Source organism: Podarcis pityusensis (assembly GCF_964106645.2).
Source record: "Podarcis pityusensis genome assembly, chromosome: 4".
In the NCBI taxonomy this organism is placed as follows: Eukaryota; Metazoa; Chordata; class Lepidosauria; order Squamata; family Lacertidae; genus Podarcis; species Podarcis pityusensis.
Window position 1 is genome coordinate 52,309,324 of NC_138027.1, and position 26,193 is coordinate 52,335,516.

At 41.0% G+C, this 26,193-nt stretch overlaps 1 protein-coding gene across 2 annotated transcripts in view; it reads right to left on the minus strand.

The window, feature by feature from the left end:
- Window positions 1-25,387, minus strand: part of SCAF4 (SR-related CTD associated factor 4) — a 42,970-nt gene extending 17,583 nt beyond the window's left edge. The window contains exons 1-13 of one of the 2 annotated variants that reach the window (XM_081003834.1): window positions 25,143-25,387; window positions 11,803-11,886; window positions 11,353-11,397; window positions 9,977-10,138; window positions 8,923-9,058; window positions 7,089-7,228; window positions 5,248-5,424; window positions 4,866-4,963; window positions 4,319-4,427; window positions 4,032-4,202; window positions 2,331-2,410; window positions 1,684-1,868; window positions 1,084-1,184 (exon numbers count right to left, since the gene is read on the minus strand). In XM_081003834.1, the coding sequence (XP_080859960.1) occupies window positions 1,084-1,184; window positions 1,684-1,868; window positions 2,331-2,410; window positions 4,032-4,202; window positions 4,319-4,427; window positions 4,866-4,963; window positions 5,248-5,424; window positions 7,089-7,228; window positions 8,923-9,058; window positions 9,977-10,138; window positions 11,353-11,397; window positions 11,803-11,886; window positions 25,143-25,172 (1,518 nt within the window). In that variant the 5' untranslated portion in view covers window positions 25,173-25,387. The remainder of the gene's footprint in view (window positions 1-1,083; window positions 1,185-1,683; window positions 1,869-2,330; window positions 2,411-4,031; window positions 4,203-4,318; window positions 4,428-4,865; window positions 4,964-5,247; window positions 5,425-7,088; window positions 7,229-8,922; window positions 9,059-9,976; window positions 10,139-11,352; window positions 11,398-11,802; window positions 11,887-25,142) is intronic. The other variant, XM_081003833.1, reaches the window with a different exon arrangement.
- Window positions 25,388-26,193: the final 806 nt, after the last annotated feature.

Sequence of the window (26,193 nt, forward strand, 5' to 3'; positions counted from 1 at the left end):
AGCCCTCAACCCTAATTGCCAAAGGTCTCAGTTTGGCCTGCAAGGCCATTTGCCACAAACCATGTCCACTCAACAAACACATGACATCATCCTCATGGTGCAGCTCCCTCTTCACTTGCAGGAAAAGGTTTGACTTCAACTCACTACCTCCAAACGGAGCAATTTTCCTCTGCAACAAGCACCTTTGATGTCAGTCTGTGAATCCAAAGTGCTTTCTGAAAATGCAGAAAGCAACCCCGCCCCCATACTCTACTGTCAGCTGCACTAGACAGTTTCCAACAGGGAACTCAGCAGTGCAGCCAATACCAGACATCTGAAAAGGAAAAATTCTCCATTTACAGTTTGAACCCAAACCACTTCCTCCAAATATACTTCAAGGGAGCTGATTGGCAATTATAGCAAACTCCTTCGAAGACATGCTAGGAGCATCAATTGGCACACCTTTGAAGTAGGTTGCTGTAACCACTAATCAGCGATTATATAGACTTCAACTTTGATAACTGTCCATCACCTGATGTCCTGCACATCTGTGAAAGTTGGCCCATGGGGGTAGGGAAGCTAAGGATCCTGCCCACTGGCCAGATCCAGTTCTCTACTCCTGACATAAACCAAGATACAATGTCTGTACAGCAATAGAAGAACTGGGACTTGCGTGTTTTTAATATTTCTAAGTTCTTACCAATTCAGTATATTTTCTTTTAATTGTCAAATAATTCTGTGTACATTGCGGCAGCCTTTGGCTATGTGCAATAAAACTGACTGAGACTGAGACTCAATATTTCTAAGTTCTTAGAGGTTTCCGAGGAAATACACAATGTTGATTATGGACTTTATTTGTTTGCTGTATCTATTACTAATATTCAGTACTGTTTACAGATATTTCTCACATCAGAACATTTAAAATGTTGGCTTTTAAAAAAATCATAGCTCTCAAAATTTTTGGATACAAGTTTTCAATTTGTTTTTAAACAAGTATACAAATTTGCTAGCACGAGTTGCAAAAAAATACTACATGAATCACTCAAAATGGTTTCAGCTGGATAATTTTATTTTCTCATAACTTGTATTTTATTTCATACTCACATTTATAGATTCAATTGGTCCAAACTCTTCTAGGAGACCTCCAACATCCTGCTGTGATGTTCGTTTATCCAACTGGCCTACCCATAGTGTTGTACTGCAAACTAAAAATGTGACAAGTCAAAGGTGACTGGCAACTTGAATCAGGAGCTAGCAATAATTTGAAAAGTATACATCAATCTGAATGGGTAGGATCTAGAGTCCCTTGAGCAAATGGAAAGCTCTTCCAGAAGGAGACATGTCTTATTTCCAAACTCAGGATGAGAAGCTAGAACTTGTCATCATCGCCAAAAACAGGACACAACTAGTCATGGTGAAATTAACAAGAACATTTGTGCATATCTGGCCCATCTTTTAAAAATATATACTTAGTTTTACTACACTGGTGGTTCTCCAACTTTCAGAGGACTGCAGCTCAGTAATAAAATGGCACTGGAAAATTGAATTTAACACAGTGATGAAGAGTATCAGTTTGCCATTCTGACTTTGCCTACTGTTCCGAAGTGCTATCTTACCAGAAAAAGAAAGCAAGGACAAAACCACATTTGACAGCATGTATTAATACTGTTCCATCTTGCTAAGAAAGACAGAAATAATACTCACCACTAACAGTTTCTGTTTTGATTGGAGGAAGGCCTTTTGCTCTGCGCTCTTTCTCTCTCTCCCTTTCACGCCTTTCTTGGGATCGGGATCGAGGGGAATGGCGACGCCTGTCCCGGGAACGGGAACGACGATGGCGTGATCTTCTAGTCCGAGAACCAGACCGTGATCTTCTCCTTTTGGGTGATCTAGTATTTAAGGAAGATATTAAAAATACAGAGTAAGTTTTACATTCATAGTTACTTGCTGGCTACTACTGAATTATGCCCATCCCAAATCTGAGAATTGTTATTGTATAGTAAGGCTTGTCCTTTGAGAGCAATGTGAAAACTTACCCTTTTAAGATCTTTATTTCTGGCTATCACTGCCCCAAAATGCAAACAAAACACCTCTAAGAAGCCGAACCTGCCTTAGAAAAACCACACCCCATTTGTCCCTACGTATGCCTTGTATGAAATCACAAAATGCAAATGATCTATTCTTGAATGTAGCACTTACTGAATGGCAAAGTATAAAACCATAAATAACAAGAATGTAGGATAAAAGATTAAAAGCTTTCAGCTTTGAGATTTTTACATTATTCCTGTATCTGGATACACTCTAGTACCTATTAATGGATTATAAATGTACATGTAATTGCTACTTCTTACCTTGATGCAGATCTAGATCTTGACTTTCTGCTCTCATGCCTCTTTCCTTCGTGAACAGGAGGCTGATCCACTTCCATTTCCTGGGGGGGGGGGGGAGGCAGAGATTTATTACCACAGCTGTTCTTCAGTTTCACTTTTTGATCAGTTTCAAATTTATAACTAGACAGCATTTGAAATGTAAAGATTTTCATTTGGTTCAAATTACAATTCATATTCACTTATATGTACATAAATGCACAGATTGTAAAAACATGATTCCTTAAGAAAATGCTGTTTAAATGGTTTAATTAACATAGTTAAGGATGTATCTTACTAAATAATATTTGGAGCAAACCTACTGGAATTGATGGGCAACAGGTGTCATGATTAACTTAATTTCACTGATTTGACTGGGTCTACTCAGAGTATAAATTTAGTTGGATAGAAACTCTTGTAGCAAATGAAAACTAGTAAGTGGTGAAAATCAATCAATCATTTTGCTTCAGCAAAATGCTAAACCAATCACATTCTATCTAAAGTATTAGTTGTAAAATAAAGCATGTAAGCTTGACAGGAATATCCAACACCCTTGCTAATACATATATAATTTGAGCTGAAAACAGGTTTATTATATTATCTAAAGTAACTTAAGGTATTTGTATTTCTAATGAGCAAGTTTAACTTCTTTAAGTGAGAATTTACTACCTGCCAATTCTGTCCAATAAAGAATTATACAAAGTGAAAACTTCTACTCAGTGCAGTGCAATGGATACCTCAGTTCAATTAAGAGATTTCTGCTCAGTTACAGTTACTGGACAGTGAAATCCTGGCATAGATGTAATCTATTTACAGTAGCCTCGCAACTTGTGTGGGGGTTATATTCAGGGGATTGTGCAAGCACCCCTACCTGTCCGATGCTGGCACGCTGAGCAGACATTGCTCCACACATATAGAAGCTCTCCGTCTTGCTTATGGGGCTCTGGGAGGGTCTCATGGGAGCTTAAAAGCAAGGTGGAGAGCTTAAAAGCTCTTTCCAGAGTGGGAAAACCTGGTACCAAAATAACTTTTTTAAAGTTCTCTGGCTTATGTGTGTTTCATTTGTGTGCTTGCAGCGAACTGGTCAGCAAATACGTAAAGCTGTGATTGTGCAAGTTAAAGGTGTGCAAGTTTTTTTGCAAAACCATTAAACCATTGTTCCCTGGGTTGAACAAAACAGGAGATTATAGTCAACAGAATACTTTCTAGTTTGTTAGCTTGTTCATATGCAGGAAAGGCATAAAGAGTCTGTGTGCACTGCCAAATGTTTGTTCATGTATCACCTTATTAAGCCAAAGTACGATTGTCTGAATATTGCCTATATTGCCTTTTTGATCAAGGACTAAAATTGGAGATACAATAACTGTAGATTCCTTCACAAAGCACATATTAAAGTATACAGATTCTAGTGCACATTAGAAATTTTTGAAAAGATTAAGCAATTAATCTATCATACCATCATAATGTACTGCCGCCACCACTTTGGATGACTAAACATACTAAAACTCAGTACTCTAAAGGAGTCTAACCTGTACTGGAAATCTAATGTGACAAACACATCCAGATAAATTAAAATAGGGTAAGACCAAAGCATACACTATGGAACTCTTGTGAACAGTGCTGAGATTTCTTCCTGGGTGCAACATATGGCATTAGGGCTGGGGGGAAAGATAGCAAGTTATTTACCTGCTGATGTGTATGTTTCTGTGTATGTGGTTCATTTTGTGCTGGAAAAGAAGGCTGGAAAGGTTGTTGCACCTGAGGTGAGGGTTGCATCCCAGGCTGAGCCATGGGAGGAAACTGTGATGCAGGTAGAAGTCCATAACTTGGCATTTGTCCATTTGGAGGAAGTGGGACCTTGTAGAAAAAAGAATATATAGGTATTTTCCATTAATTTAAAATCAAGAACAAGCTTTCAAAGTACTGCATGTCTAATTATTAAGTACTGTGCATAAGGGAAATGTTTCCAATACCTGGTGAAGCATAGGTTCCTGTTGCATTCCAAGCACTCGTTGCTGATACTGGTCTATATTTGGGAGTTGGGCATAAACTTGTTGCTGCATACCTTCACCCGGAAAACCACTGAGCAATAAATATGAGATTTTAAAGCAGCGTTTTAAGGACATAAAATTTAGTACAGTAACCTAGGCTGCCATCAGTGCTCCCCTCCCCATGAATTTTTTCCATGAATACAAACTTCCCCTCTTTGCTCCCCTCCTTCTGTTGCTTTTCTTTGTCAAGACTCTAGAATGCAGGCTCATTAGGGATGGAAACAGTATTCTAGCTGTTATAATGATGGCACTATTTAAGCATTTTTTAAGCTGAGGTGGTAATATTCAACTGTAACTGCAGGATAGGGGCTTTTTGTTTTGCTTAGCGAACTGATGCATATCAAATATTGCATAATAAAAGAGTTCAAAACAATGAAGTCTAATGAAGAGAACCTATATATGCAACATTAGGCTTCTATAACATCACCTTAAATTTTTAACATCTACTTGTCTGACTCATAAATCTTACAATGTCGGTTGAGAGATTGCAGGAGGTGTTGGGTCCTCTTTCTTGGTGTCTTCTACTGCTTCTGGTTCATCATCATAGTCAAATCGATCCAACAGCTTCTGAAACATATTACATTGAGCCAACTCTATTTTCTTCAGTAAGTAATGAAAGACAAGTAAACAATATTAGTACCACTAACAATGTAAGATCATTTTAATTTGCATACCAAAGCGTGGTTCACCAGAAACCAGAAAGGGGGGACGGAAATGTCACATGCAGTGGAGGTGAAATCAAGACTCCCTGAATACTTGTTCTCATAGCATGAAACAATAATTTGGCATGGCATGCCACACAAAAAACAAATCATTGAGTAAATTCCTTTTCAGTACAAGAAAAATATTACCTTATCAAAAGATGTCTTTTGCTCAGGTGCTGAGAAATCGTGTTTTTGTTCGGATGGTTGCGTTGCTGTAGTCTGCAGCTGGGCAGTAATAGCATGGACCTGAGCCATTACATTGTTATCTATCACAGGAGATTGAGGTTTCGGAGGCTGCTGAAAAGTCTGAAGAATCTGTTGGAGCTAAAATAATGAAACTGCAACTATTAATATCTTCTTAGGAATGATCGTGAAAACACCAGAGGCGTAATAAATGTACAATAATTGATGCCTTCCAACAGGTGGATATCTGCTCTCCCCACCCTCCAATCAGGCAGGAGTTACTGCTATGCCTGGTGGGTATTATGGTACAAGGCAGCTGCTCTTGTGGCTCCTCCTCTGCTCTGTGTTCTTAAAGCTATAAGGGAGCACAGAGGTAGCCACAATAGACAGCCACAAAAGAGAGCTTTCCATGGAAACCTAGTAAAGCACTGATGATCACATCTGCATATTCACACTCTCCCTTCTGCACTTAAAAGTCTACTAGTCCTCAAGAGAAGTGCTAGTACTATGCAGATGAGTAGACAGCTGGCAAGAGAATAGAAAGGACATTTCTTACTCAAGCAGACAAAGGTCAGACATGTTATACATATGCATGATTTATTTTCAGACCAGATGTGATCAGTAAACAGCAGAAATATTGATTTCACTATTCACTAATGCAATTCAACATATTTTCAACATCTACATGCAGCTGCTGGGCAAGATCATAAGGGGGTTTGGGTTCAGTGTTCATCAACATGCGGATGATACCCAGCTCTACCTCTCTTTCAAATCAGAACCAGTGAAGGTGGGGAAGGTCCTGTGTGAGTGTCTGGAGGCAGTTGGAGGATGGATGGCGGCTAACAGATTGAGGTTGAATCCTGACAAGACAGAAGTACTGTTTTGGGGGGAAAGGAGGCAGGCGGTGTGGATGACTCCCTGGTCCTGAATGGGGTAACTGTGCCCCTGAAGGACCAGATGCGCAGCCTGGGAGTCATTTTGGACTCGCAGCTGTCCATGGAGGTGCAGGTCAATTCTGTGTCCAGGGCAGCTGTTTACCAGCTCCATTTGGTACGCAGGCTGAGACCCTACCTGCCCGTGGACTGTCTCGCCAGAATGGTGCATGCTCTAATTATCTCTCGCTTGGATTACTGCAATGTGCTCTATGTAGGGCTACCTTTGAAGGTGACCTGGAAACTACAAGTAATCCAGAATGCGGCAGCTAGACTGGTGACTGTGAGCAGCTGCCGAGACCACATAATACCGGTCTTGAAAGACCTACATTGGCTCCCAGTACGTTTCCGAGCACAATTCAAAGTGTTGGTGCTGTCCTTTAAAGCCCGAAACAGCCTTGGTCCAGTATACCTGAAGGAGCGTCTCCACCCCATCGTTCTGCCCGGACACAAGGTCCAGTGCCGAGGGCCTTCTGGCGGTTCCCTCAGTGCGAGAAGCCAAGTTACAGGGAACCAGGCAGAGGGCCTTCTCGGTAGTGGCACCCGCCCTGTGGAACGCCCTCCCACCCGTTGTCAAAGAGAAGAACAACTACCAGACTTTTAGAAGACATCTGAAGGCAGCGCTGTTTAGCGAAGCTTTTAATGTTTAACAGACCACTGTATTTTAATATTTTGTTGGAAGCCGCCCAGAGTGGCTGAGGAATCCCAGCCAGATGGGCAGCTTATAAATAATAAATTATTATTATTATTATAATTCACTAACAAATTTCCACCAATGGTTTTAAAATAGAATAGTTATATATTCTGCATTAGATAACCATCTTATTATCTTAATTTGAATTCTGTATTTTTGAACAAAAAGTCTCTGCTTGCCTGTTGTCCTTGTGTTGTCTGAAATAACTGGGCTACAGCTGCAAAGGCATCAGAACTGGGCAATTGCGGCACAGCAGGTACTGAATTGGAAGCAACTTGAAGAGGCTCAGATGGAATCACTGTGGCAGGAGGTGGTGAACCTATAAAATAAATTTAAATGCAACATTAAGATTTCAACAATTCCCACTGATAGCATTGCACTTTTACACTATAATGCAAGTTTTTAAAAATCAAAACTTGGGTGGTCAGTCTGTAGACCATTCGCAAATATGGTCAGTAAGTTTTTTTTAAATTCCACAGGCAGGATTCTCAAAATTAGACATCATGTGGCAATGCTTCATTGCCAAATACCCTCATGCCCTGCATGCCACAACACAAAGTATGTATTTTATTGTATTTTGAATATTTTTTGGAAGCCGCCAGAGTGGCTGGGGAAATCCAACCAGATGGGAAGGGTATAAATAATAAGTTGTTGTTGTTTTAGGGCCAGGTGAATATATGGCTGTAAGTATATGCTAAATATTCTTAGGGCCAAACTAAATTTGACAATAATCATGCAAGTGGTAGTTACATAATTGTGTTCTGTACAGTAAACAGCAGCCACAGGTGAATGGGGGCAACGATTAGGACTACATGATTAGGTCTAGTTTCATCGACAGTCCCATATAAACTCCTATCTTTCTCTCTTTCTCTGTATTTCAGTAATCATACTTCTTTGTCATACTTCTGTATAGAAAACCATGATGATGATTGATGACAAAGTTCAGGAAAGCCTTTTGTAGCTTAACGAGCCTACAGACTGCAAATTTTTTTGGGGGGGAAACCTTTATAAAGAATATTGATGATTGAATGGATATATGGAGAACTGCTAAACTGTTTAAGGTTAATATACTATTACACACCCACCCCAGTATTATTAATGTATTTGCAGCAATTTGTATACCACAACATATAAAATACTAGAGTTATATACATCCCTAGAGGTGCTTTGTCCATTAGCATTTTTAAAGTGCTTACTATTTAAACATCTCTAAGTGGTATACAAAAATATCACGAAAATAAAACAGTAGCAAAGCAGTATTAAAACAAACACAAACAACAGGAAAACATAAAAAAGAATTTCAGAAATAACAGGATTCAATCTTATGGACCAGGGAAAGCCTAGGCAAAAAGGTATGTCAACACAAGATGCCAGAAACACATAACAGATTATGGTTCACATATGGCAGAGGGAAGGACATTTCACAGTGGTAGAAAATACTATCTGAGTACCAGTAATTTCCCTGTGATATTCTGTAGTGTTGTGCTATGAGTGAAAATTTCCCTGTGATCCTAAATGTGATATTGTGATACTGCAGGAGCAAGTGATATTGCTTAACTACTGAGCAATCTAAGCAATCACTTATACACGGATGCCATTTCTGGTAACAGAATATGCTGTATAGTATCCAAATCATTGTGTATTTTATTTATTAGGCCATCTTAATATTTTCAGCCAGACTCATCAAGAACACAGCAATGGGTAGAAATAATTCTATTCAAAATATGGGAAGAACAAAAAAAAATGTTTTCACAGTACAATCCTAAACATACACATGAATAAGACAGTCAACCAAAAGGCTCTTCACAGGGCTCTTATTCTATAATACAATCACTCAGCCAAAACATGAACTTTCTCATATTTTTAACACCAAGAGTTACAACAACAAAAATCTATCTCCAACTTTTGCTTGCAATTAATTCAGCCCATTCTATGCAGATTAAAGCAAATAAAGTCTGAGTTTGACAACATAGGCCCATAACAGAAAATAATGCTTTAACTAAGATTTCCTACCTTCATTATTAGTAGTATCTTCAGTCATTGAAGCAGTACTGCTAGCTCCTGCTGCCATGTCGAGGAGAGGTTGAATTATTTCTATTTTAAACACTCCATTTTTCTGCCATAAGTTGAGGACACGAACTATCTTACTCTGTTCAAAGAAGAGATGTGTAAGTACACTTTAAAAAAATCTTCATTTGCTTAATTAAAGCTTAGGCAGTGTTCAGACAATACTGTCCCCCCGCTTCAGTTTTATACATCATGAGATCAGGTAATGGACACATGCACTTTGTTTCCTATCACCTAAACAAATGTGAGACATCTGAGTTCAGATATCTTCTGTTCAGAGGGGAGACAAAACAAGGTGCATGAAACCAATCAATCTCACAATGCACAAAGATGAGAGCACAAAAATGCCATCTGAACAAGGCCCTAGTCCTTGCATGCACACACAAAAAAAGAGATTAGTACAGTACAAAACTTTTATACTTTGTTTCCTATGCTTTGTAACATTCTGTGACTTCTCCAGGAAATGACTGTGGACATGAGCAACAGTGAGAAGGAATGGAGAGATCAAATCCCATACAATATTTTTCATGACACACTTTATGGACCTCCGAACTTAGTAAATGATGGCTACTTTACTCTATTCTAGACGTGGGAATCAGTTTTGTCAGCATAATACATACAAGAAGCAGGAACCCAAGCCTGTTCTAAGTCACCAGCCACATCTAGTTTGTGTTGCAGCTTTACTATCAAATAGAATAAAATCCAGCTCACATGGCTTTCTACACAGAAGAGAAAAGTTCCTCCATAAGAGCTTTTAGTCATGAAGTGGTGAGGAAGAAGGGCCTCAAAAATTTAAAAGCCAACTAGAAAAGAAACATTTAACATCAAGGCCTCATTCAGAAATAGTATCCAACAATCAACAATGTGTGTTTGTACATGGTAGACCAAATATAGTAGGATCAGAAGATATTCATTTCTCTCTCTCTCTCTCTCTCTCTCTCACACACACACACACACACACACACACCAAGTCGAAATGCTACAAAAAATTGAGTTATACCTTGTCTTCTGTTGGACAGAGATATAAATACTGGAATGTGGCTGTTATATTTTTACAGAATCTTGGCCCAAAAACATCCTTATCTGTTCCAAATTGATGACGAGACTGACGAACAATAGAGTCAATAACATACAATCCAGGAACTTTGTATTCTGGTTTACACTAAAGAGAGAGACAGACAGAAAGTCATATAAGTAATATACATTTTATAAATCCTAACAGTAAGCTCTGTATGATCATAAAACAGGCCTATCATATTAGCATGAAGTTAAAAGTCCAGAAAGTGGGGGAAAGAAAAACAAACTAGCAGGTGCCATACAACACTATAGACATTCCACTATAATTCCTGGAATTTGAACGTAAGTGCTATTCACTTTTTAAACACTGATCTCAGAAATCCAGTCACATATCAGGCAAGATATGCACTTTAAAAATATGCCTATGAATATACATTAATTTGACTCAGTGATTGTTATTTTTCATAATGATGTCATAACTACGATGTTTTAATGTACATCACCAAATGTTTTTAAATGACTTGGCAGTTCAAAAATAAATAATCAATGTACAATAGAACAAGCAGACTAAGCCTGCCCCAACATGCCCTGCCTTTGTATTAGTTGCATGTTACCTAGATCACAGGAAGAACTGACACAGCTAAGGTCAAGAATGTAGGCCCTATGTCCCAAAAACTCAGTAACATCAATGTTTTCTGGCATCTAGAGATGCAAGAAGGGGAGATCCATACACCAGCTTTGCAATTCGCTTTCCAGCTCCCAATCTAGGCAGGCTAAACTTCCTCATCTCCTCTTACGCCTTGTGTGCTTACTTCTTCTTGCAGGTGTGTTGTGTATTAGTTTAGTGGTGGTTAGAATTAGCTAATTCTCACAAACAAACAAAGCCAAACAGCGAAGTTGCAACCTGTGCACATTCAACTTGCATGATCAAAACTTTGGCAGCCAGCCAGCTGTTATCACACAAGTTAAAGCACACAAGGCAGAGAGTCTTGCTTACCAGGCTCTGGGAAGCTCCTGCAAGATCTTGCCTTGTTGGGGGGGAGGGGGTCAAGGCCCATGCTTCCAAAAAGTACGAATGATCACACGGGAGTGGTTTCGTGATTTTTCCAACTACACAATTTTGGCTTTACGTACAATCCCCCAGAACAAATCCCCATGTAATATGCTATATTTCTGCACAGTTATGGAGCTATTACCATTGCCATAATTAATATATGCAGTTGCTGAGTGATTTCCCATAGAACTGCTAGATGCACGTATTTTGATTGTATGTGCGCTAAAAAAAACAACGCATTTTTGGGAGGAGAATGTAAATTGCTGAATCATCAGTATATACAACTTAATAAATATTTCATTTACCTTTTTTATAAACTTCTCTACAATCTGGACTACGTGTTTGTAAAGCTGAAAGAGAATCAAAGAACATTTGAAATGTTTAATTTCATAATATATTTAAGAAATGTGAATTTGTTTACCTTAAACATTAGCATATAAACTCATATCAAACTAAGCAAAAGGAAATATATCATAGGTCATTTTATTAAACTAGTCCCCACTTGCATTTATAACTATCTCCAAATCATCTCAAAGGAGTGTTTGAAATGGAGTTATTTTTAAAAATTACTTTGACTGTGATAAAATTATACATTAAAAGCATTATAATTAAAATTATTCAGTATCTGTAGAATATTAATAAGTGAGAATGACTCTCAGTCCATGTGATCTTTGAAAAAACACAAAACATGCTACAAATGTTCAAACCTTTTAAAATTTTGTACAAAATAAAATAAATACTCTTTACCATCTCACCTTAATAGCTTTGATGGCAGCTTTAGTAATAAGAATCATCTTTGCACGAGAAATAGGAGGTTTCATCTCCATCAATGAGAAGAGCTAACATGGTGGGGTGGAGAGAAGAAGAGAAACCAAAAATCGTAAAACACAAGTAACTGAAATGAACTTTGTTACGACACACCTTTTGATGAACTCTTTCCATCCCAGTTAAATGCTAAATAGCTCCAGAACTAAAAACTAATTACCGTAGTTCAAATAACAGTGCAAGTTGTAAAGCTATTTCTGAAATTATGTCACACTTAGAAAGTGGCATATGTTCCAAACTGCACCCATAAAATGTTATAAAAATGGCTGATCAGACTATTCTGTGCTCTTCATATGAAGCTGAAACCTGTATCTCAGGCAATTCTCCAGACTTTTGTAGTCAAAATGCACTCTAGTCTCTGCCACCACTCAGGGGACTGCAGGTGTACACCCGTTGTCCATTGTGTTCCTCATCCATCTGCCTTCAAAGAAGCAATGACAGGGAGCATGTTTCCCCTACCCTGCCAAAAAGGACACACTGCTCCAACTCCCAGTTCACCTGGGACTGCAGAGCTGAAAAGGAGCACCTTCTGGCATTTACCAGCAGACAGGGGACAAAGGGCTGATGGGTTGTTAAGGGTTTTTATGTTTTTGTGTGAATGTTTTATTTTAATATACTAGAATCTGCTTTGAGGATCATTCAATTGAAAGGCAGGATAGAAATATTATAAATAATGAATTAATAAAACAACAGGAACTCACATGAGAGGGTGCAGGAGTCCCAAAATATATTTGGGGGGGGAATTAAGGAGGCAATCTCCACCCTCACCCCACCCAAAAAAAGGAAACACAGCTCATTGAGGACTGAACATGCTCAGTTGCCACAGAATGCTGAGGGGGAGTAGCTGGAAGTCTGAACAAAAGCACTCGGCAGTGCAATGTTTTGTCCCAAAGGTTCCCTCAAATAATCAAGTGTCTATCAGTTTGGAGGTGAAATGGGACCAACCAAAAACAAGATATAGGTTTCTACATATTCTGGGGACTCCCTAGGAACACAGAAGTATTTAAGTTTGTAAACTAAACTAACAATAAAAAGAATTCAAAACCCAGAAAACAGGCTGCCAATGGTTTCTGAGCTTCCAAGACGTCCAGAATGCCAAGATGGCAGGTGAGGAAGAGAGAAAGAAGCGTCAATTGGCCAGCTCAAGTTCCTAAGAGCTTTGTCTTCTGGGAGTGGGGAAGACTAGGGTTGCAGAGCTTGTATATGCCATGAGGTTATAAAAAACCTCCCTTCCCTCCACTATGTAGGGATGTTTTGTAACTTTCGTAATATATAATGCCGCAATATATAATGGAAGCAGGCATTTAGAAAAAAATGAAGACAGTAATGATGCTAGTTTCCAGACATGCTGCTGTATATCCTCTTGGGGGAAAGAGGCCAGCTAACAAGAAAACAATCTCAGAAAGCAAATAAGAGATTCAACAGAAAGAGAGGCACCAAATTTCAGCAGAACAGTTAGAAGCAGGACTAAGATTTAGACAAATCCCCAGTTATAACTTGCCAGTCTAAATCCATAATAAATATTGATACGAGGTCCTCATACACTGTAAATAATTAAAAAGCTACCACACATTGTTAGACAAAAGTTACTTTAATAGCTTTTTATTCATTCACAGTAGCACACTTGAATCAAAATAGCCTCAATAAATTGTGTCCTTAAGTTTGTCTCTAAAACTGCCTAAGGATTAACTCAACCAAAGGTTTCATTTATACATTTACTTGTTAAAGTTTGCAGCTCCCCCCCCCTTTTGTAATATCATGTTGGTATTTAGAGGCTAGAAGAACAGTATCCAATGGTTTTATATTAATATACAAATGCCAAAGTAAAAAAGCCATGTCATTAAAAGACATCCGCCTTCAGCTAAGTAAGCGATTAGTACAGGCAACTCTCATTTTGTGTGCATCACTTCAAACCCAGTAGCAGAAGAAAAAGTGGGCATAATGGGGCAGGGTGGCCAGAATGGGCAGGTTTATGTGTACTCCGCCAACGTGCACAATGACTTGGAACTGAACTCCCGAGCAAAACAGGTGTTGACTGTGCTTCCTATGTTTGTGTCCAAAACCAGTCCACCATCACATAATGGCTGTCAGTGCAAGTAAAGGTAAAGGGACCCCTGACCATTAGGTCCCGTCGTGACCGACTCTGGGGTTGCGGCGCTCATCTCGCTTTATTGGCCGAGGGAGCCAGCAAACAGCTTGCGGGTCATGTGGCCAGCATGACTAAGCTGCTTCTGGCGAACCAGAGCAGCGCATGGAAATGCTGTTTACCTTCCTGCTGGAGCAGTACCTATTTATCTACTTGCACTATGATGTGCTTTTGAACTGCTAGGTTGGCAGGAGCAGGCAATGGGAGCTCACCCCGTCATGGGGATTCGAGCCGCCGACCTTCTGATCAGCAAGTCCTAGGCTCTGTGGTTTAACCCACAGTGCCACCCGTGTCCCGTCAGTGCAAGTACTTCACTCCTAAACCAAGTTTAAAAATCAACATTCCTAACAGCAAACTCAGGTTGCTTAGTACCAACAAAACAGGAGCCAAAACAGGACCACTGAGAAACTAGAGGGAGATTATCAGCAAACTGAGGTAAAACACAATGATCACAGAAGTACATTTTGCGCAACAGGGGAAGGGGAACGACACAACAGCCCAGCAGCAATCTCATATTGTGTGCCGTATGGGGGCGGGGAAACCAGAGAACTGGTCAGCAGGAGTGAATTAGCCTACATTTATGGTATCCTGACGGAGAACATGGTTGGCCAGCCCCTGAGCAGGGACACTATTGTTAAGGGCTTAAGACAAAACAAAACATTTGTAGCTCTCACTTGCTATGCTTAAAATCAAACAAAAAGAAAGGGCATATCCTTGGCTTTCTAGAATATCGAACCACTGCTGAAAGAATAAAGCCAGGATAAGATCACATACTTGTATAAAAATTAAGAACCTTACCATTTTAGGATCAGATTAAACATTAAAAGGGCCACATGGCTGCTTGTTGAGAGCTACATCCCCACTTTTCCCCAGTAACATCCTGTAGATGAAGCTGCATGGCATCATCATGCTAATATTTCCTGCCCCACTCTACTAGAAGTCACACATCTTCAGCAGTATACAGGCAACCAGTACAATTATTGTAAAACCAGTGTTATACAGTTACAATGGTACACTGCTCAGCACTCTGAAGGCTGAATTCTGCATTAGTTGCAGCTTCCAAAGTTGCAGCTTCTTCAGAAATAGCAGCATATACAGAACATAATACAAACAAAAGATTACTAATGCATAGGTTAAAATTAGAACACAAGAGCCTGCAGAACCAGGCCAATGCCCATGTAGTCCAGCATCCTGTTCTCACAGCGACCACCTAGATGCCTATGGAAAGCCAAAAAGCAGAACCTGAATGCAGCAGTGATCTCTTCACTTGCGATTCCCAGCAACTGGCATTCATACTGCCTTCAACAGCGTGTGTAAGTTACTGTGGCCAGGCTAGCTCAGTCCATAAACAGCAGGACCTGACAAAGCAGCTACAGCTGGAAAAAGGCACCACGTGCCACCAATGCCACCCAGCATCAAGTGCCAATGCTGGAACCAGGAGTACCTCAAACTATGAACCTACTCCTTCAAGGCGACTGCAATCCAATCTGTAACAGGTTGTCTATCAACTTCCCAGACACATGAGCTGCCTACACACACACACACCCTCCATCTCAGGATTCAGTCTCAGTTTAAAATTACTCCCAGAATAATCTACAGGAGTCAAAATCACTATATAAGCTTATAAAACCCCAGTATATATATAACTTTAAAATACCTTTCTTTTCCAGTTGTAACATTCAGTTACCCAGCAAAACTTAGTTGTTTTAATCATTGGTAAGATTTTGCACAAAATTTACAAATTTGGATTGGGGGCTCTTTGTGGCCTCAATTTCATCTACAAAATATATGTAAACCATCAGCAACCTCACTCTGAACAAGAGGCCAGATTTAAGGGTAACGATCAAATATATTCCTTCAAAAGAATCAATAAAGCCCTCAGACAGCCCCCAATTACCAGTGTGAGAGAATGTGGAACCTGTGTGTGTCCTGTAGCTTATGTTTACCAAAATCTTTCCCATGTTTCATGCCATATGAGAATGTTTCAATAACGAACAATTGGTCCTATTCAGAGCAAGACATCCAATGAGGCAATATGTACCATCCAAACCCAAGCATGGCATAAAATTCTGGTTATGATTCCACCAGAAACTAACAACTCATTTACAGGGTTCTGCATGGAATAAAAGTGAGACTTTTTTCACCAGCATGCCATTAGCAAAGGAATTAGCAATGAAAAGCTTAGGTCTGACTGGTACACTGAAAATCAGAACTCTCTCTCCCCCCCCATCCCCCCAGTTCTTTCTTACTGAGAATTATCAGCATCAGCAGTTTTAATGTCTGTTAAAGGACCATGATTCTCCTTTCTTCAATGCATATTGAGCAATTTCAGACCAGAATGCCAAGCCTGAGATTGTTCTTTATTATAATAAAACTAAAGGTGACATAAGATGGTTTTCATACACTTCCATGATCCAACTGTAGCCAAAGGTGGGTTTGTTTTTCCAAATACTTTACAGTATATGTTTAAATGCACGTTTTGGGAAAGCTGAACAAACCACAATGGTGTGAACATCCCAAAAGATGTTTCTTCTCAGTAGGCCTTATCCCAAGGTCAATACCAACTTTGGGATGTGTCTAGAAACATGGTCAGCTTACCTGGAACATCAAGACAGGCAGCCTCAGAAACGGAAGGCCTGCTTTCCGCTGCTAGCATCTACAGAGAAATGTGTCATCTCCGGAGTCAATGCAATGACAGAAAATCAGAGCCACGCTGTTTTATGTAACTTTTTTCTGTCCTACACGCGCCATTGCAAAACGTGGTGGTGCATATATTGCTCAAGCAGTATGTACTATGACTGCCAGTTCTATAAAATGTTTTTGTTATTACATGTAATTTGTAATTACTTATTATTGCACTGCTATAGTGATATATCATTTTTTGTTTAGTCATGTCCAACTCTTCGTGACCCCATGGACCAGAGCATGCCAGGCACTCCTGTCTTCCACTGCCTCCCAAAGTTTGGTCAAACTCATGTTCGTAGCTTCAAGAACATTGTCCAACCATCTCGCCCTCTGTCGTCCCCTTCTCCTTGTGCTCTCCATCTTTCCCAACATCAGGGTCTTTTCCAGGGAGTCTTCTCTTCTCATGAGGTGGCCAAAGTATTGGAGCCTCAGCTTCACGATCTGTCCTTTCAGTGAGCACTCAGGGCTGATTTCCTTAAGAATGGAGAGGTTTGATCTGCTTGCAGTCCATGGGACTCTCAAGAGTCTCCTCCAACACCATAATTCAAAAGCATCAATTCTTCGGCGATCAGCCTTCTTTATGGTATGCATACAATGGTACAATACTGAAGTTCTTAAAACTGTGAGGTTACTTAGTTCCAACACACTGTTATGTTTTGTATCTTAAACTATAGGGTATCCTTCACCTTGATGACTTATGTGCACCATTTTTTACTTGAAAATGGTGTCACGCTTAATAACTTCCACCAGGTTTATTTGCATCACTTCCTAGATGTATACTTAATCTCAAACCCAGATTGAAAGTCAGTATTTCTATCAACTGAGGGTTAATCATCTGCGTTCCCCACTAAACAAATTAATCAAGATAAAAACCACACTGCCAGTACATATTCAAGTGTAACAGCAATACTGAGTTAGTTTTCACTGCTCTGACTTCCACACATTTTTAGAAAATACTCTTAATCAAAGCTAAACAGATTAACAACATTCCCCAAGTGTCTGTTATGGTATCAAAAGTATTTTCCTCCAGGTACTGCTAGTGAGACTAATACTTTTAAGATAGACTTCCATTTTCTCCTGCTGTTGCTCTACTGACAGTGAAATCTTGCATTGTAATGGCAAGCTTTCGAGATTAAGAAAACTGCTATATTCAGATGAGTGGAAGATGAGGGAAATGGAAGAAGTCTCCTCTCTCCTACGCAATGCTAAGGTGGCATGAAGGAAATCTTTCTCCTCCCTCCCTATACCACTAGGAATGAGGAGAAGAGTGAGTCACTGAGGAGCAAAGTACAGTATGAGATGCAGAATCTAGAGTCATCCAGTGAAGCTGAGATTCAGAACAGAAAAAAGGAAGTATTTCTTTGCATGGCGGATACATAATTTGTGGGAATTCACTACCAGAATGTGTAGTGATAGCCACCAACTTGGATAGCTTTAAAATTAAATTAGATAAATTTATAGAAGATAAGGCTACGAATGGCTACTTGTAGTGATGACTATTACCTCCAGTCTTGGAGGTAGCATTTATATTAATATCAGTTGCTGGGGAACACGAGTGGAAGAATGTTATTGCACTTGTGCCCTAATTGTTGGCTTTCCATAGGATTCTGATTGTCCATTGTAGAAACATAATGCTGGTTTAGACTGATACAACAGGACTCTTACGTTCTTTCGAGGGCAAGCATCTGAGTCAGGGATTGTTTGATCTGAGTGGAAGAAGCAGCTGCAGAAAAAGAATTGTCTGGAGAGTACATTTAGGATCTATTCAAACTTCCTTGTTGTAGAAAAAAGCCCTCTGGTCTGTGAGCTGAGGAAATGTGATCACAGCTGGGGAAGCTTGCTTCTCAACTGTAGGAAAAAGGATATGTGAGGATTGAAGCTCCTTCCACTTCCTGGTTCAGCCCTGGGTGTCCCATCTTCACAAATCCAAAAGCGATTCAAGATGGAGTAATGTTTCGAAGGTAATGACATGATTTTTAAGGAAATATAGATTTGCAAGGAATCCCTGCTCTTTTAATACTAAATATGAAAGGACAGTTGCAGTAGTTCAGTTTGGGGCATGCATGGAATAGATTTAGTAAAGGAGTATCTGGCAACCTTGAGTTTTCAGCTATATGATCATGAACAGCATACTGGTAGTATGGGCAGGGCTTGCATTGTCCAACAAGGATTTACAGAAAAAATAATTCCCACTTCTGGTGGCAATACTTTCTTTTTGAAGAAGAGACTTGGAAGTTTATATCCAGCCACGTAAATTCCACTGGTGCACACCACTCTAGCCTCATAGCCAAAGTAGAAGAAAACTGCTCATTTTAGAGCTTCTAAGGTATATGTTTTTTTTACAGTGTGGAACAACCTATAGCAACAACCAGATTAGACTGGCATCATGGACATCAGAGAAGACACGTGTGTTAAGCTGACTGTGAAGGAAATTCAACAACACACATTTTAGCACCAATTTTCTGCCTTTGCTAGCTCCTTCTGCCTGAATCCATGCCTTACTCCATTTTGTATCTTTTTGCACACTTATGATTACTTCATTAGGACATTTTTGATGTGCTCATACACAGCAGAACTACAAGTCATTTATTTGTTCCATTCCATTTAAGGAACACACAAGATAGTTTACAACAGGGGTGGCCAACTTCCAAGAGACTGCGATCTACTCACAGAATTAAAAACTGGCAGTGATCTACCCCAGTTGTTGAGCTTTTTGGGGGGAGGGGGAAAGCCCCATTTTTAGGGGGTTTGGGATGCATAAGTTGCTTAGCTTTGGGAGGAGGGCACAACGTTTTTACATTATTTTGGGGTCAAAGAAAATAGGAACTCACCAAAGGATCACTGGGGGGAAAACAGCCTTGGTTTGTAAACTCCGTCTTCTGGTGCATGGGTACTGACAATGACAGTGTCCCTGGATTATTTAGCACCTCTCTTGAAACAATTGCACTGGCTACCTATTTGTTACAAAGTCTAACTGATGATGAATTTTGAATATAAAGCCTTAAACACTTTTTAACAGCTTTGAGCTTTTTGAGGTGTGGTTTTTTTAAATTAATCAATGTGTATAAATTTTATGATTTCAAACCAGCTTAGGGCTCAACTACCTGAAAGAACACCTCTCCTGCCCAATTATATTCTGTTCTGGATCTGAGATCACCAGGCACACAGTTTTATGTTGCAGTATCATCAGTGGGAGTTTGGTTCGCTGGAAACCAGAACAGGGCTTTCTCTGCAGTGGCACCCTGGTTCCGGAATGCTCTCTTGCCTGAATTCAGGCAGGCTCCTACACTGAGCTGTTTTCAGTGACAGTTTATTATTATTATTATTATTATTATTATTATTATTATTTTGTTTTTTCTGTTTTCAGTGACAGTTTAAAACATTTCTGTTCTTCCAAACCTTTGAACAACAGCAGTGAGCTTTTATTTTTGTTTTCAAATACGAGAAAAACACAGTATTAAAAACAGCTTAAAACAACTTACAATAACAATAATAAAGTGTGTCCTAAAATATACAACTCATGTCAAAAGCCAGGATAGAGGTGGCTCTTTAGCATTCATTCTCCAGAAGCTGTATAATGGTGACAGACACACCGCTATGGAGAGAGTTCCACAGCTTCCAGGCCGCCACCATCACCCTGCTGATCTCAGCACCCAAGAGGGTCTGTAAGGAAGGAGGCAATCTTTCAGGTATTTGGGGTCTGAGTCATTTAGTGCTTTAAACACTAATGTGAGTGCCTTGAATTAGGCCCAGAAATGAACTGGCAACAAGTGCAGTTGGGTTAAATCAGGGGTTATACGAGACCTAAATGGACCCCAACCAGTAATCTAGCTGTTGCATTTTGGGCCAACTGAAGCTTTGTGGTCAGCTTCAAGAGCAGTCACATGCAGAGCTCATTGCAAGAATCCAATCAGGAAGTTACTAAAGCATGAAGTACAGTGGCCAAGTCATCTCTGTCCAAAAAGGATCGTAGCTGGCAAACCAGCTGGAGCTGAAAACAGGCATTCCTAGTCTCCAATATTCCCTGAGTCTCCAATGTTGAATCCAGGAGCACTCCAGAACTGTTAATCTGTTCGTTCCAGGGGAAGCCACTTCCCCACCTCTTAGACAAAAGAACCTGGGGCACATAACACCTTACTGTTTTCAGGATTCAGCCTCAGTTTAATAGCCCATGTCCAACCCATTACTGCCTCCAAGCACTGGTCTAACACCTCAGCCACCTTTCCTGATTCAGATGAAACAGAGAGCTAGCGTTAAATAGAGCTAAAAGAACAAATCCTAACAAACAGAATGACGGATCTTCATTCTAGGGAAAATAAGATGGAAGGCAAGTGTAAATAGGCTGCTATCAGCTTCCAAATATTAAAAATGATAAAAACTATTGTTTTTTTTAATTGCATAAGGAAAGAAACAGAAAATGTTTTAAATATTTATTTGTATTTTATTTATTAAATGTGTATACCACCCTTCATCTGAAGATCTCAGGATAGTTCACAGAAAAAACCACAAAGTACATAATAAAAACAAGAACAAAACAAACCAGTACCCCACAAACACAATACAGCAAATATAAGAAGAGGTTGCAATTAGGAAATAGGTTTTGCCTTCCTCACCTTGAAATACCACAAGTGCTACACCATTTGTGTTAATTTATCTAACATCTAATTGCCAACCATATCCTAACTATATTTATCCCCAGCACAAAAATGTTATCTATGGTATTAACGAAAAGCACTATATATAATACAACAGATATTACAGCACCGTATATTGACTGCTGTCAGCAGGAAGTATCCAAAACCAGTACCTTCGGATATCACCACTGGAATACCCACTGTTCTGTTACTATTGTGTGTTAGATACGAGCATCCCCAGAAGCATCCAGATTTCAAGTAAACTATCACCTAATTCTATTTCTGTTACCCCAAGAGCAGGGGTAGGCAACCTAAGGCCCATGGGCCGGATGCGGCCCATGCCTTCTCAATCTGGCCTGCGGACAGTCCGGGAATCAGCGTGTTTTTACAGGAGTAGAATGTGTCCTTTTATTTAAAATGCATCTCTGTGTTATTTTTAGGGCATAGGAATTTGTGTTCATTTCCCCCCCCCCACCCCAAAAAAATAGTCCGGCTCACCACATGGTCTGAGGGACTGTGGGCTGGCACACAACTGGAAAAGGTTGCTGACCCCTGCCCAAGAGGAATATAGTGTCTAGATGTCAAAAGCTGAATACACGGTATTGGAGGGGATACTATCAATGAAGATTTCTGGTGTCCTCCAAATGTTTTAGACTACAGCTCTAATCAGGCCCACCCATCAGACCCTAACTATGTTCAGGAATGACGGGAGTTGTAGGACAGCAACATCTAGAAATGGGTAGGGGTTCAAGCACTTGAATCACTGGGTGTCCTCCAACTTTAGAGTCCCACAATATGTAAATAAATTTCACTTTATGGAAAAGAGAACACATATCCACAACAGATGCTAGAATATGTATGTACTCTGAATTATTTGAAATTTTAAGCCCATTACTGCTCCATTTTATTTTCAATTTATACCTTATTTCTCAGGGTTTAAGACAACCCTTTATGACAACACAAAATATGTGATTATGGCATCTGGGCCACAGTCAGACCTAAAATGTAAACAAGCTATAAAAATGTTCAAAAAGTGAAAATCTGCACAGTAAAGTTGAGCTTTTTCTTTTTCTAGTTTTGCCCCCCAAAATTAGACATTTTTGAGCTTTCCTGAGCTAATTCGGCAAAAACAACACTGCCAACATCAGCTACCATACGTCCAGATTTCCCTGGACATTTAGCCTATTTCTACCCAGACACTGCTTGCGGCTCCAATATTCTGGATACGGCAACCCTTGACATAAAGGAGTTTTCCATAAAGTTTCTACGGTTGCAATTAGAATTATACTCCACTCAAACCAGTAGGATTTAGGTCTAAGAATAAGTTACCAAGCATCACTATTTATTCTGGACTTAGGAAACAATCATTTTACTATTTCTCTGAAAGATAAAGCCTACACAATATACGTTAAATTTGTGGGCATGTAAAATGCCACAATGGCTTGCATTTTTCATGTCTCTCTTTTTCTTCAGTGCATTTGTACTACAATGATGCTCCACAGGTCTCATTCTTCCATTTATATCTAAACACAGAATATCAGAGCAGTACAGAGAACTCTGAAGACAGCAGCCACACACCTGTACTATGATCTCTACCAAGGTGAAGCAAAGAGGTCAGCATAGCCACTTCCTGGCTTTCTGCCATAACACAATGCATGAAGATGCAGTAGCCATTCTAACACTTAGCTGAACATTTTGAGTACAGTGGTACCTAGGGGTAAATACGCTTCAGGTTACAGACTCCACTAACCCAGAAATATTGCCTCAGGTTAAGAACTTTGCTTCAGGATGAGAACAGAAATCGTGCAGCAGCAGCGCAGCAGCAACAGGAGGCCCCATTAGCTAAAGTAGTGCTTCAGGTTAAGAACAGTTTCAGGTTAAGAACAGACCTCCGGAACGAATTAAGTACTTAACCCGAGGTACCACTGTACTTCATCTCAGGAGCTCACACACAGTAATCTTAGAAAACACTCTGAAATAATACTTACTACCCCAAGCAATTAAGCAACTGTTCATTCTCTTTATGGAAACATTACACAAACTGTAATGCTTTTTCTAAAGTTGATGATGATAGCATTTATAAAGTTTTACATACAATACTGAAAAGAATCCATTTGTTAATTGAACACATCCCATACACACCCAGCACATGCACTAAAGTTACCCAAAATACTTTTCATGCAACTGAGCATTTATAGGTCCGTGTTAAGACAATTTAGTAGTACTGAACAAGCCCCAGGTGGCAAACTGAACCTGCCACTTATGCATAGCTGTTTTGATATTTCGTATCGGGTTGTGTAGGACCCAAAGAAAGACAACCAGAGGTGTGTATGGCTGTCATAATGCTGTGCTTAAATGAAGGGCAATATTCTGAAGCTTAATGTACTCTTTCAGTTCTGAACATTAAGTTTCCTAACTGGAAGGCCACTGATATGCCCAAATATAAAAGCATTTACAGTGAGCAAACTTTACAGAGTTTTCTGTTCAAAAAGCATATACAGTGATTTAAACATTAAAGTCTACTTTATGTCCATGTAAACCTGCATTTATGCACACTTTGATTTATCTGGTTATCTGCAGCAGAAATCACATTAAGTTGTAAATTTGCTGCAATCTTTATGTAGTTTAATAACACTTGTATCCATTTTCCAGAATACCACAGCAGTACACAGAAACCTTTTAGAGAAGTAGCAGTGTTAGTCTGCTGAAACAGACTTTTATGAATGTCAACTGTTAATACACTAAAACACTAGCAGCAGCCATTCAGTTTCAATGCGATTCACCAGACACTTCAGCTCGGAATTCTTCTGGCATTCTGTTGTGAGAATATGCCCAATGTTACCTTTAAAAAGCAAGTTTCTGATGTTGGCTAGGAACTCTCTGCTCCTTGAGATCAATTCCCTCACTTTTCCTACCCACCACAACCAGACCTGAAAAGAAGGGGGAAATCTTCCGGATTTTCTATTCACACTCGCGCCATATGCACGATAATTTGAAAACCGTGTACATTATCTAAGATATAATCAGTGGGGTAGCTTTTATTCATTGCTAGATTCTGCAGCGCAAGGGGTTCGCACAGTATCACAGAAACAGTTGGGATGGTAACTTTAAATACAAAACTTTTTGATGGGTCGCGTAATAGGGCTGGAAATAACATGCCCTCGAGACGCCTAATCTCTTCGCACGTCCCGGATCTTCATCATCAAATGGCTGCAAGAAAAAGGCCAGAAACTTCCTCTTCACTCCGCCGCCACCCCGCACCGCGATCTCCTCGAAGTGCGCGCTCGCCCACAGACACACACACACACGCACAATATACTTAGGCCCCCTTCCTCCCCACCTACAGCGAAGCGCTACCCGGCACGCGCGCATTACTTCCATTCCCGGCCTCTCCCTTGGCCTACAGGGCTGACCTTAAACAGCCCGGCCGGGTCTCCCCAGCAGCCGGGCCCGGGATAGAGGACCTGGGAAGTGTGGCGAAAGTTCTTAGGCCCCCTTCGAGCTTGAGGGAAGTCGCGTGTGCAGCGGAGGGGAAGGGGGCTGAGAGGAAAGCGGCCCCTGAAGCTCCGCGTCACCCGACGCAGCGCCGCCACCCACACGCCGGGCCCAGGAGAGGCCGCCGCACACCGAAGGGCGCTGGCAACTCTTTCCCGTCGGCTGCTCCGCCTCAGACCAGGCCTGCGAACTCCGGCCTCCAGCCCCAGGCTCCAGAGCGGTATCAGCGGTCGCCAGCTGCTCCCAACCCCCCACCACCAACAGCCGGGGCCTACCCGTCCCGCGCTCCCTTGCCGGGCCCCGTCCCCACCTCTTGGTTGAAGGCGTTCACAGCCTCCATGGCTGTGGCTCGGCGGCCTCTTGCTACCGCGCGCGGAGGAGCCCCGAAGGAAGCGGCGGGACGTCGTTCTCGTCGGCCTCCCGCCTTCAGGGCCTCGGCGCTAACATGTCCGTTTGGCGGCAGCCCGCAGCGCGTCTCGTTGGCGAGGCAGCCGCGCAGACTGTCTCCCCCTCAGCGGGACGGCGGCGCCCACGCCGCGAACAGCACCCTGGGATAGCGCAGGCCTCCGGGTTGCGCGCCACCCATCGGAAGAAAGGAGAGCAGCGGACCAAACCCCCGCCCCGCCCCTGGAGACGGGCATATCAACGAACAAGCGCGCGCGCGTGCGCTTGAGGAGGGCCACGTGACAGAGCTCGCCCTTTTGCCTCGCGCCCAACGCTTTCATCGCCTGTTTCCGGACACTTCCCCCCCCCCCCCCCCCGACGTCGACCTTGCTTTAAGTCTTGGGAAAGGCAGCGAGTTGAATCCTCCGCACTTTAACTGAGAAGGGGCTGGACGTTGTGCCAAAGGAAACGTGACTGCAGCCTCAGTGTTGCCCATTTCATCCCATAAAAGTCAATATTGGCTAGGGTGGGTTTTCGAAGCAAGCAGCAACCGTGGTTTCCCAGGTATCCTTGCAAGTATAAGAAGGCAACGCAGAGCAGGAGAAGAAGAGCCTTCAGAAATGTGTACAGCAGCTGAGGGGAGTAGTGTTCCTACTGTGACATAGGAAGATGACAGGGGCTTCTGATAAATAAATGTCCCTATTTTCATTACTCAAACTTGGGAGGGTATAGCTGCAGTTGCACAGAGCTAAACATATTAAGGTTTTACTGCCTTAAAAATGCAATGGGTTCAGAAGTCACGTGTCAGACTCTCATGCTTTGTTTTCATTAGTTGTCAGCAGAATGTAACAGGGAGCCGTTAATCAGAACGCTCTTCTAGTCTTACTGAGGCAAGACAACGGTCCAGCACATCCACTGCCACCCCTGCAGATGTACAGGAAAGATAGGGCTGTGTGCCACCAGCATACTGCTGACAA